Genomic DNA, 13,398 nt, shown 5'->3' with positions numbered 1-13,398 from the left:
TCTTTTTTGTCTCCCTTTCCAGTTGTGGCTCTCGTCCTGTTTTATTTCGTTGCCTGTTCTTCTCTGTATCGTGTGTCTTGGTTAACTTCCTCCAGAGTCATTACGTTATTTATCTCCAAGCTGTGTTCCCACCTGTTTTCCATTCAATCATTATCCTGTGTATATATTGTCTCAGTCTTTCTTTGTCCTTTGTTGTGTTCTCTCTCATGTCTTGTGTCCTTCCTCGAAGTGTGAGTTTTCTTGCAAGAGTCTTAATGATTAACTACTTCATCCTGACCTGCTTTATTTTGTGTTAAATGAGAGCTCTGCATTAATGTTGCTTTTGAGTTTATTTCTCATTTCCTGAGATTTGCATTTTGGGTCCAACTCCTTCCTGATACACAGCCTGTGCCTGACAGACTTTCTGTGTTAACCCTACAATGGACTGGTGATCTGTCTAAGTTCTACCCTGCCTTTTGCTGCAGGGTACAACACACACTCACAGCTGGGACAGGCTTCAGCTCCCACCCCGACTACCGTGAACTGGACAAGCAGTTAGGAAAATGTATGACTGTGCACTTTTTTTGCCCAGAATAAATGAGGAAATGATGCCAAATCAACATGAAAGTGATACATAGGCATAAAGACTGGTGGACAATAAATTTGTCTTGTTTAATCTATTTGCAAATAAAACATTGCTTTATATGTTTTATATTTTAGTTTTGGTAAAAAAAAAAACCCCACCAGGTTCATTGCTGAGCTTTAAAGGGTTTTGGTGATTTGTAGATTGGTGATATTTCTCAATGCTAAAGAGAACTTTTTTTGGGGGGGGGGTCAAGTCAAAGCACATTTGGAGTGTGCCTTGACTTGACCTCCGCAGTCGTGTCATCAATGTAAAGTCACAGTAAATGGTTACAACACAAAACTCATTTTTGAGTTTTCACAGCAAAGGCTTGTTTATATATTTCCTTACTGTTTTTTTGGTTTGTTTTTTTATTGACTGTGTAGCATATCCATTGGCCAAATTAAGTTCTAAGTGAGCTAATTTAGTGACATGTTAGTAGACTTTTTTTCCCACTGGTTTCCACATTAGACTGTATATAAAAGATGGCATTTGAGATTAGCATTGTGGCCACTTGCATCTTTCTCCAGCCAGAAGTGACGATATTTCAATGACAGGGTTAAGTATTAGATCATCAGCTAACAATAGCATCGGTGATGTGTAGCAGACAGCTAAGGGGTGAAGTTACTATGCAAGCACTCTTCTCAAAGAGGCCATTCTTTTAATCATGCATAACTATAAGGAGGAACAAAAGGAACAAAATCAGCTAGTGTACAGTGAGGGTTTTTTTTTGTGTGTGTCAGATGTTGCATATTTATTCCTGCTGTAGGTTTTGTCATTTTGGACTCTCTGGAGACATATTTATAGAGCTGGCCTGAAGTGGCTGTTTGGGACACTGCAGTTTCCAGCACTTGCATGTTGAGTAATTTTTCAGTCCACAAGATTAGTGCTCATGGCAGATTTATGGTGCAATGGTTGTGTCTGTTTGTGTATGCATTTGCCTATGAAGTACTTACAAAGAGCCTTATGCAATCTATTTGCAAACATACTTGTGCGCAGTCCTTCAAAAGACCAACAGCATGTAGCTCAGCGTAGATGACGCTGTGCATTAGTCGAGCGATTACTGGTTTAAAAGTGAGCCGGAACATGGAAAGGAGTGTTAGCGGATGTGGCCACAAAGGGAAACGCGTGACCGTACAATAATACAAAGAAAAACAACAATCAGACGACCCCCTACATGCAAGCACTTGGCGACAGCGGGAAGGAAAAACTTTTAACAGGAAGAAATCTCCAGCAAAACCAGGCTCAGTGAAGGTCAGGCATCTGCTGAAGCCAGTCGTGGCTCCAGTTTTCACTGTTTTAACACTTGTTTCAGCTCCTTCAGTACAAGTTTGCTCTTCTCTGCAGCTGGATGAAACACCAACAGTAGACAAAGCAAAAGTAGCCCACAGACTGGTTGTTTATGAACCTACCCCCTGGTGGCAGAAAATACCTACAGCATGTAGACGATGATCTGCAAAGCTGTCTGTACAACCTACTTAGGACCATACAACCATGTTTAACCCTTAATTGTTGCCTTTACGTCTTTATTCTCACTGTTCTTCAACACCACATGGACATGAGAATGGACACAACAACAGTCCCAGTAAGAAAGATAGTCAGTTCAGTCTGTACTGAGAGACTGAAGAAGTCACTTGGATGAGTGACGAAACGTTTCTCCCACAAAACGCTACATCCAGATGAACAGAATCAACTTTTGGAGATTTACTTTCCTGGATGATTGAGAATGCATCAAGTCATATTGAACAGTTTCTTTCAAACATACCTTCAACACAATTCAAAAACAGCTTTGCTTCTTATCTGTACAGCACATGGACATAACATTTATTTAAATAACTCGAACGATTAATGAAACATATTCATGAAAATCCAGTTCCCCTGAACCATCAAGGAAATAAACACAGCAGGAGCTACAGAGACGAAAGTATGAGAGCATTTTGCAGTTTTGGCATACAGCGATTTTTGTGCACACTCACTCATGCTCACCCAGACATGCTGAAAACCACACAGACACACTTATGCGCACATACACATTTGCCTGAGGGGCAAAAAGCTGTAAGAGGGGGAGGTGGAGACATATTGATTTCTCTGTCAACTCTTTGATAGAAAACCCTGAGGGAGCCCTTGCATCCGCTTACATCCCTTTAGCTGAGTGAATTAACCACATTTACGCTTTGGGCAAGAACACACAAGCATTGCATTAAACTGAAAAAAATCTAATAGTGAGATGTCTACTTTGAAGGAATTTCATGCCCCATTTCCAGTATTAGCTTTGAAGAAACTGTCTGTGTAATCAAGCCAAATGACAGGCCACAGAGGAAAGTAAATATGCAAAAGACATGTAGGGCTGATACCCAGTTTGACATCAACAAGTGAAAATGCTGGAACTTGAAGTCAGGGCCGGCACGAAAGAGATTAAGGCTTTTGTTTTATCCTTAATCTGACATGCAGTAAAACCCAATCCCCTCTGCTGTCTCTCTATGAGAACCACACCACACAGCCTCCGGAATCAGGAAGAAGCATCGCTGCCCCGAGCTAAACCCCCAAAAGAAAAACACACACCAGACTCAACAGTACACACTCATGAGTTAACACATAACCAAAGCTCTTTGTTCTTGCTCAGTGGCCCAATTATTGTCTGCTTTTTCTTCTTGACGGATGAGTCACATTTCTTTTTCTGAACACAGACCCCGGGTCCACGAACACACCATTAACTCACCTACTCCCAGACTGACTCACTGGACTCCTCTTCAGTCACTAGGTACTTATTGACAAGCCAATGACAAAGCTAAGCCGTCTCCCACAGCTGAGAAAACACCAAGGCTTTGTCGCTTCCTCCCTTGCGGCATTTGGAGGAAAAGTTCTTTCAAAACTTTAGTCTCTGCTAATTGACTTCAGTCAATAGAGGCACAAAAGCTCTAACCTTAGCAAAAAATGCTGCTTCCTTTAAATTATGTTGACTTTTATGGTCAGTATTTTAATTTTCTGCTGGTATGCTGCTACTGCTCTCACTGTGTGGTCTTTTCTCGAATACTACTGAGATATCGTGGTGCATTTCTTTTTCATACGGCGTAAAAGATTAAACATATTTTCCTCAGCCGTATGCAAATGAATGTGAACAGCAACTCATCATATAAATCCCAGCAATGAAAAATTGTGATTGCTTGATTCAAGGTGGGAGTGCTGGGGGTGGGAGGTGGGGTTGCTTAAAATCAACCCCCTGCTTACTGACATCAATTTGTCAAGTAAATCACAAAAATGTGGATGGTGAAAAAGATAAATGGAACTCAAACCCCTTTTGGCAGAATAAAACGCAGCTCACAGATCCTCAAGAATGAAAACTTTTATATAAAAAGTCACTTAAACCAATTCCTGAATTCAAATGACATATCTGTTTTACTGGGCCAGTTGTTGTGGTGGCGGGAGCATTTTGTATTCTTAATAACTCTTGTGTGTCTGATGGTTGTCAAAGAAGTAAAAGTCTGGGACAACTGGTGGCTTTAAGAGTCACGAGAGACTGCAATTACTGTAATCCCCACTTTTGGATTCAGTTTCAAAGAAATGGATGATCGCATCCCAATTCAGAAACACATTCCTATCACACAAAACAGTTTGTCCTACAAGGGAGTGAGACAGCCAGTCATAGATACAAACTGTCCCTATTACTCAAGATTATTAACAATTAATGATTGTGCAAAACTGTGAAATATACTGAAGGGTGAGCAGAATAACATGCAGAAACATGTAACCCAGTGAATCACGTCCATATGCTACTAACACTGTTGTCAACAGGAAGCAGTCTTAATAACCTCTGACACTTGAAAACAAGCTGAAGCAACTCTTCACATACTGATGTGGTAACACATTTTTCAAAACCACGTGAGGCAGAAAAACTCAACAAAACCCGAGTACTGCCCATGTCTGGACTAGCTAAGCAAATGCAGACATAATTTATGACCTTTTATTGACACACTTTCTCAATCACCAGACGGTGAGGTCATCCAGAATCTGAGCAGTGACTTTTATCTCAAATGCATCTTGAGAACAAATCCTTGCCCGATCGGTCAAAGGATCAAAGGATTTAAATGCTTATTCACAAGAGGCAAAACTTTCAAGTTAGAAAGACAGAAAAGCGTCTGCGAGGTTTGAAGATAGCAACGACTGATGTGAGTTAGAGAAAGGTTAAGTCATTATCAGCCAAAGTCTTTCCAGACTTTAACCTTTCCACGAAGTTTTATTAACTTCCCAGCTAGCTTTGCACAATAGTTCGGGTTGATGTTTATGGTTAACTCTTTAATTCCAGAAAATAAAAGCATGAAGATGAATGGACTACACTTTTAGAGGATAAATAACAGTAATCTTGCCTTGAAAAGCTGGAATATAAAAATATACCTTCATCAGTTACATCCATCTGTTAGGGTAATACAATCTTACTTGATTTGGTACACTCAGTAAGTAATAACGGTTGATAACAGCAACTGGTGTGTAACTGATGTTATAACGGAAGTTATCTTGTTGAATTCTCACTTTTTTTTCTATTTTTCATGTTTTAGAATTTCTCACAACTGCATGGGCTCTCTCCATGTACTGCGACTTCCTCCAACAATCCAAAGACACGTTAGGTTAATCAATGACTCTGAATTGGTTGCAGGTGTGAATGTGAGCGTGAATGGTTGGTTGTGTCTACAGCCCTGAGATAGACTGGTGACTTGCCCAGGGTGTCACCCCCCTTTCACCCTACAACATCTGGGATAGAACCCAGCTCACACCGTGATCATGAGCAGAATAAATGGAAGAAAATGGATGGATTGTTCACCACAGTGACCATTGTTTACTGTAACTGAAGATCACCACCAAAGTACAGCTTGGTCTAATTAATCCTGGTCTGATTATTCTTTTCTAGTTTTGAATGGCAGAAGACTCGACTGAACTAAACAGACCCCTGACCTCCATCCCACCCTACATCCTTGAGAAGAATTTTTTGCGAGCTAAGCCTTATCATCCAACATCAGAGCCAGGCCTCACTAATGCTCTTGTTGCTGCAAATCCTAACAGCCAGGTTCTAAATCTTTTTCAAAGCCTTCTCAAAAGACGGAGGTTTCACAATCACATTCAGGTTTAAAGCCTGGGTGTCAGCTTCCTTTTTTCTGAACTTGGCATACTCGATAAGAAGTAAATCCAATCTATAAATGCACATATAAGATGAGAGACACCTAAAGAAAAAAAGCGTTTGACAAAATGTTTGATAGTGGTTTGCTGCAGTGTTTTGCACCATCAAGGGAAAGTTGGACTTTAATGTATGCTTGACACTTGTATTACACCCTCCCTGGACAGAAAATGTCAAACGGATTTTGCTTTTTGGTGGAAGCTGCCACTTTAAGGATGAAATTGGGCCCTTTGGTGAGCAGCAGTCAGCTCTGAAGCTTTCACACGGCGGAAATGTCACCTGTCATACGGACTTACTGTTTGCCAGCACTATGTGCATCACTTCTGTTTGACCCTCTGGGTCTGTGCTTTAGCTACCGTCATGCCCTATAACTGCAATTAGCTTGGGAGATCGAGACCTGCTGCAGTCAGAACCCCCTGCATTAACCAGCCTGGCTTGTATAGAGACTATGAATGACTAGGGAACACGAGGAGCTGCCCATTAGATTGCAATGAAAGGGTATTTAATAGTGCTGGCCTACTTAAAATCGATTCTTGGGCAGCACATGACTCTATGTAGTGAACAGCAGTTCCATGTCCTGTAAAAATAAAGCGTGATGTATCAAAGGGTAGAGGAATCACTCCACTGTATAGGCAGTTTCTAGAGAGACTGAAGTGCTGATGCATTGGCTTTTCAGTGTAGAACTTCAAAGTTACTGTCCAGAAATGTAGAGTTCTCTCAGCCTTCAAAAAAAAAAAAGCTATTTGAAAATGCACAGTGGGACATGGGTGAAATATAGAGAATACACACAGTTAATCTATTCTTTTTCATGGTCTTTTGTGAGTTTATACGTGTGTGTGGGGGGGTGGGTGGGTGGTGATGGTGGCATCTTTCAATAACCGATTCAAATGCTGTCAAAGCTAGACAGGAGAAAAAGGAATGAAGAGGAGAAAAACTCGTGGAAAAACAAAAGTGAAGAGGGTGTTGTTGAGACAAAGAAACACAAGACAGTGAGCAAAAGAAAAATAATGAGTGAGATGGGAAAAAAGCAGAACTGCACAAGAAGATAAAAGAAGAAATACTCTAAAAAGTAGAATGATGCTTTCTACGTCCTTCAGCTGAAGGTGTATGGTGTGCTCAGTTTAGATTTTAGGTCTAATTTCCTGCTCCTGTCTCTTCTTTTAAAAGTAGCTTAGTTACTTGTATTGGAAGCAAATGAACTGAGTAGAAACTGACCTTAACACTTAAAAAAGGAACCCACTGTGTAGAAAGGCCATTTATTTCTATAACACCACAAAGAGCATCTGGTTTCCAGTACAAACTGCCCCCCTTATAACCTGTCTTTACTGCAGGGAGGGATTCGCACACAGAAACAGCTCCAGACCTGTTGATATCCCAGCATGCCCTGCTTACATTCCTGACCTCCTTCTGTCACTCTTTTACTTGACTCACCCCTGTTGCCTACATCGACGTCACCCCCCACACTTAAAACTCCCTCACACTCCTCAACTGCTGCCTCTGACTACAGGCTGAGCAGTCGAGAGTGATTCAAGAGTGATTGTCAGTTCGCATTTTAAAAGATAAGAAAAAAAAAACCTGTTAAAGATAGTAACAGCTTCTATGCACAGAGGACACAAATTTCACCCTCGTGCAATCTTGGTCAAGTTGAGAGTGTGAGGTGACTGTGTCCTGATGAGACATGAAAGTCGCTGCCCTGCAGAGCTGTGAATCTAGTGAGAAGGCCAAAAGGGAACGATACTTTGCTCAACCCTCTTGCCTCATTTTTTTCAAAGAAAAATGTGCACCCAACAGAGTTGAACAACACAGTGCGATAGTGAAAAAAGATCCCATAAACAGTTGTTTCTCCCAGCTCCATCAAGACTGTGCTCAGACAGATCATTACTCTGTGTCCAAAGACAAACCTTTCCCATTTGTTTCGGTGAGACTAATACATCAGTACAGCAGAGTTAAGGCTACACAAGGCACAAGAGAAGAAACATTGAACACCACTAATGCAACATGGTGTCCAGCAAAAACTCTGGCATTTTTTAATCCTGCTATCACTGGGAGGAGTCTGGCATTCAAAAATCCTTAAAACTCATGGACATACAATTCAAAGTGCATGCTCTGATTCCTGTTTGATCTGCTTATTGGCTGTGGGGACATGGCATCGTCAATGACAATATATCATTTTTTTCAGTCTTATGTCAAGGCCTATGAGGAGCAAATGCTTGTCAACATCCGTTGTCACAAGACAGGGAAGAGACAGCAGATAAAAGTCATAAACCTAAAGTGTTAAACAGTCTATAAGGATGCAGACAACACAACTTGGACCATGACAGTAGCAATGACTGCACTATTTGCAAGCTAAAATCAATTTGTAATTTCTAGTTTCTACTGCAAACGGATCATATTTTCACACGTAAAACATTACTGCGGTGTGTGGTTTGTTTATTACTTACTGTGCATAGAGCCTTGCTGGTGACTTGACACTTTAGGTGGGCTGATCCTGCTTTTGGGAGGGACCCCCTCCATATTTTGGCCCTTCTCACCTGGATTCTGGCTAGGGGCCTGAATCTCAGATTGGGTCTCACTCTGTGCTTTGTCCCGTGCCACAGCTGCTGTTAAAGACTTTTGTCTGCTCAGGATGGCATCGCTACCTGCTCTCATCAGCTTCTCGCCCACGCTCAGGACCCGGGTTCGACCTGCCACAGCGGCCGCACTGGGGTATTCCTTCCTCGGGGAGGGCAGCTTGGATCCACCCCCTGCCGGAGGGGGCCGCGAAAGCCTAGAGGCTTTAGACATCCTGCAGGTTAGTGGATCAGTAAAGCTCAGCCGACGTGACTGCAGCTATGTCCCATGAGCAATCCAGAAGTTTTTCAGGTCTCAGTGACTGTGACTCTGTGGCTCTTTAGCTCCAACGTGTTGTGTGGTAGTGCAGGTAGGCTGACAGGGCCAGACGGAGGGAGGGCAGAAGGGAGGGCACTTTTGGGAAGCTGGGTGGGAGGCAAAAATGATGGTGAGGGGGTGGGGAGCTGTGTGGTTGGAGGTTAATAGTTCCTTGGAAGGTGTTGCCTTCTCCTGGCGTGGCCTCCTGAGATCATCATCCAAAGCAAACGGTAGATGTGTGTGCAAGTGTGTGTATGTGTTGGTAAATGGGTGTATGTGTGGATAAACCTGTGGAGTGACAGGATGTGCTGTGCCAAATGCAAACAGAAAGTCAGGTCTCCAGTGTCAGCGCATTCCGGCTTCTTAATCCCCTCTCTGCCTCTCTTTTCGCGTCTGTCACACTCTCTCGTTCTCCATCGCCCTCTCTCTTTTTCTCGTGCCCTCTCTCTTCTTCACTTACGCTCATAATATGGTTGTCAACTTCTTCTCTTCTACTTCATGGTAAATACTTCTCCCCCATGTCACTGTCCTCTTGCGCCTCGTCTCTCCTCTTCCCTTTTGCTTCGGTTCACTCGCTCTTCTTTGCTGATGCACAGCGGGTAACCATCCCAGCGCTCCGGCAGGCGGTAAACAGAGAGAGTGAGAGAGAAAGATTTAGAGACTGCGAGAGAAAACGGGGGAGGAAAAAGAGCACCGGGGATACAGAAAAAGTGCCGGCAGAGGCTTTGTGGAGGAGCCCTGCTCTTCAGGTGCAGCTGCTCAAGCTGTTCCAGATGTGTGTGCAGCACTTCACGTCATCAGCCAACCGCTCAGAGCCACGCTCTGGTAGAATCACCACTTCACCTCGTCCTATTTTTCCTTTTCCCTCTCTTTGTTCATCTTTTTGCTCTGACGGTCTCTAGTTATTAACATCCAGTCAGCCTGTAGCCTTCCCAACGTGATGAGATGTTCGGCTTCCAGAGGCAGGAATGCACACACACGCACACATGCACAACACAACACACTCAGTGGTGGAATTTACAGAGAATTACAGAGCCCTAAGAAGTGGAATGTTACAGCGTGTGTGTGTGCAAAACACACACAGTGAAGCTATTCTGAACTGCCGCACCGACGACATCGGCTGTGACAAGGGGGGAAAAAAAAGAAAAGAAGTTGGCTGGGAGAGAAAAAGACAGGAACATCAAGCTCTTCTCTCTCTCCGAATCCCCCAAAATACTCTCTTTTCTCACATAAAGCAAACACATTTCTTTTTCTTTTTTTCTGACAATGTGCTTGAAACAATCAGCTGACCCATGAAATTTCTTCTACAGCACACAGTGATCACTGCCAGACAAGCACATAAAAGTATGAATCAATGCTGGTAAGGCAAGCAGAGAAAGAGCATAAAGAAGCAGCTTTCAATCTTAAAAGCAAAACACTTGTCATTTATTTTTATCTGTTTATATGGTGTAAAAAATTTATATATGTATATACATCTCTCTCTCGAGATATATATATATCTATATCTATCTATCTATCTATCTATCTATACAGTTTGCTGATCCTGACAGGCTCATTAACTCTACCAGCAGGTCACCTTTTTTTTTTTTTTTTTTTTTTTTTTTTAGCTCTGAGGCTGTGGCACTTGTGTAATATTAACAAGGATGCAAAATGGACATGTGATATATTGCACAGGGATGTGATTGCGTGCGTACTGACTAAGCACTAGAAAATGGATTACAGTGAGCGAAAGGATCAACTGTGGCCAGGCAACACATTATAAAAGAGCAACAATCCACATGGACTGGGCTACGAGCTCAGTGACGATTTCTCCTTTTGAACCGGTTCTGCACCACTCAGATACGAAAAAAAACACCGAAAAGTCCCAATACAGAAAAGCCAGATGTGACATCCACTGCTATGCTTGGAACTATTAAACCGGATGGCATGATTAAATAGCGCAATAGAAGTTTACATAGCAATTTAGAGGTAAAACACACACACACATGCACTCTCTGTACAGAAGATTCAAGCTCCTCCCTCCAGCGGCTTGCCATTTTCACTACTAAGCCCTCTCATCATGATGGGAAACATTACTGATCATATAGATATGAAATAATAATTATATGGCCACATATCTGTATTGCTTTAGATAAAGAGCAAAGCAGATTGACCTACATACTTTCCCAATGAACCGTTCGCTGACAAAAATTTGAGGGCTAAGAACCTCATGGGAACTGCCGCATGTTTGATGGATTTTAGAAAGGGAGAAAAAGTGAAGAAGCTAGAGACATTACCATAAGATTAAACATCAGAATTGTGTCAGATTATATTTCTGTGTCACCCGTTTGGCAGAGTTCTCCCATGTTTACGAAATCGTAGCGCCAAGGATTACGTCAATCCTAAAAAATAAAAAAAAGTGACCACGATAAAACCAACTCCATATAGGTTTTACTCTGTGACTGAATGGTAACTTTCTCATACTATAGTTGAAGCTATTTGTGCATCTGTATGCTGGGAGTAAATGAAAGCCCTCTTTGTGGGCTGGATGCCTCCCAGGCTTGAAGCCAGTTCTGACTGTACGGCAGACAAACGCCGGGAACTTGGTTCAAAGGCTTTTAAAAACATAGTATTTAGGCATGGGAATGTAATTTGAGTTTCCCAATTGAGCCTGCAATGTGATACATCATAAAATAGCAATATCCAGACATGGCATCGATGTGCGTTTCAAACTAGAGGAGCAAAACAATCACCCACAAGTATTCTACCTTCAGAAAACACTATTTGTGAAAGAGGATTATTTGATGTGTTGACAGCAAAACTGTCAATGTTTCAAATATAAGCAGGGAGTAGGCAGTAGTTGGAGGACTGATATGTTTGAGTTGTGGCACTGTGGCATGGGTGGTTATAGGAGCAAAATCCTAGAAAACTCCAGCACTGCTGTGCTGCTTATGGCTTATATGTGTGGGTAGGAGGGGCTGTTCAGCATACTTAAGAACGTTAGAAGACTCAGCAGGGTTGTCTGAGTGCCTTTGTGGTATTTCTCTAATTAACTGCCTTCAGAATCTGACAGTTATTATTAGACCTGGGGGCAGAGGTTAAAAACTCACTCCCCATTAACTGAGCTGTAGCCTAAGCTTCCTGTATATTTTCCAGCATATGCACAGTTTTTGATAATCAGCAGAACACTTGCTGTCAGACCTGACAAACGTCTGACAGAGATAGTCTAAAGCTGCTATCACGAACATTTTTGTCATAATAGGTCAGGTGGTTATTGGAGTTTTCTGTGACTTTCATCCAATTATTTTTATTTTACCCAGACGCAGCTCTATTTTCTTATCCCTATCGTCACTTTCAAAGCACATTTTTCTTTAGTAAAATGCCTTTAAAATTGAATAATGACAAAAACAAACTGTGAACATCAGCAACGTGGCTTATGATGAACTTGCTAGTAGAAAGTGCTTATTTACTATGCAAGAATCTTGAGGTATCCCTTATTTCTTTATATTTTGCCTCAAAGGAGCCAGACTTTCTTGCAGCCTGTTGCAGAAACATATTTTTTCCAATTTCTTTTTTGTCGAATAGTCAAAAAATAATAACAGTTTGACAGACAAAAAACTTATTTTTGCAGCAACAAGGTGATTCCCCCCAAGAGCTACTTGGCATGCCTCAACATGATGCGCTGTGTGTCCTTAAAAATTCTGAGGAAACTGAACAGGTGCAGGACAAAAAAAGAAGGTGCAGGTCTAAATAAACAAACAAAAAAAATATCTATAGCAGTTGAACAGTGTCTGAAAATCATGTCCTTAAGAAACAGGAAAAATCCAGCAAAGACCTGAGACTGGACTGCATCTGGCCCTTCAAATGATCTAGTGTTCACTGAAGCATTATCAGAAATGGGGTCAGTGGAAGGGTGGCTGTTAAGAAGCCATCCAAACAACAGGAAATCCAAATTTAACATTTTGGTTTGAATCATTATTGATATATACAGAGGTGATGAGTGACCGCCATGTCTAACACAGGGTGGAGGCTCTGTCATGGTTTGGAGCTGTACTTCAGTCAGTTGTGTTGGGAATCTTGACAAAATCTGTGAAATTATGAATGCAGAAAATGTACTGTTAGATTTTTAGCCATGCAGTCCTGTCTGGAAAGCATCTGACAGCAGCTTCATTCATTAACAATGATCCCAAACACGCTGTCAGTGCACTAAAAAGGATAACTGGGTAGAAAAACATGCAATGGAACAATATCAGTCATGGATTGGCCTCCCCAGAGCGTGTAGCAGTGTGAGATCATCTTGGGGAGAACAGGACAAAAGCCAGCCAGCATCCAAAAAAAGAGCTTTGAATGTCCTTCATGATGCCTGGAGAACTATTCCTGAAGACTATAAAACTATAAAAACAACACAAAAGCTTGCCTAAAATAATTCAGGTTGTAAAGTCACACCAAATATTGACTTTCAAGCGCATTAGAATTGTACAAACTCTGTTTTTGCCTTGTATTTCTGTGTATGTTTGCACATTTCAAAAAATAGTTTTCACCTATTTCTCATTTTTACAACAAATACAAAGAAATAAGTTGTGGCTCACGACTTGCACAGCACTATTTTGGAAAATGCCTGTCTCTTTATCAGCAAAAAGCTCCAGTATGTTCACCAACTTTGTCTGGGAGCTGTTTCGCGTTGAGCAGGTGGGTTTATCAGAGCTGATTTCCTGGAAACAGCTGTCTGCTGTGGTTGATGAGAGCTAAAAAGAGTGAATCAAAGCTGCGGATCACCGCAAAG

At 41.8% G+C, this 13,398-nt stretch overlaps 1 protein-coding gene across 8 annotated transcripts in view; it reads right to left on the bottom strand.

Moving 5' to 3' along the window:
• si:ch211-285f17.1 (sickle tail protein) overlaps positions 1-13,398 on the bottom strand; it is a 117,002-nt gene that overhangs the window by 83,213 nt on the left and 20,391 nt on the right. For 5 of the 8 annotated variants that reach the window (XM_063483524.1, XM_063483525.1, XM_063483529.1 and 2 more), the window contains exon 1: positions 8,210-9,634. The exons of 1 other annotated variant lie outside the window; for it this stretch is intronic. In XM_063483524.1, coding sequence (XP_063339594.1) covers positions 8,210-8,552 — 343 coding nt within the window. In that variant the 5' untranslated portion in view covers positions 8,553-9,634. Of the gene's footprint in view, positions 1-8,209; positions 9,638-13,398 lie in introns of those variants that run through there. 2 more of the 8 variants (XM_063483528.1, XM_063483526.1) reach the window with 2 other exon arrangements.

Source organism: Pelmatolapia mariae, linkage group LG9 (genome assembly GCF_036321145.2).
Source record: "Pelmatolapia mariae isolate MD_Pm_ZW linkage group LG9, Pm_UMD_F_2, whole genome shotgun sequence".
Classification (NCBI taxonomy): Eukaryota; Metazoa; Chordata; class Actinopteri; order Cichliformes; family Cichlidae; genus Pelmatolapia; species Pelmatolapia mariae.
This window is presented reverse-complemented; position numbering and strand designations above follow the sequence as displayed.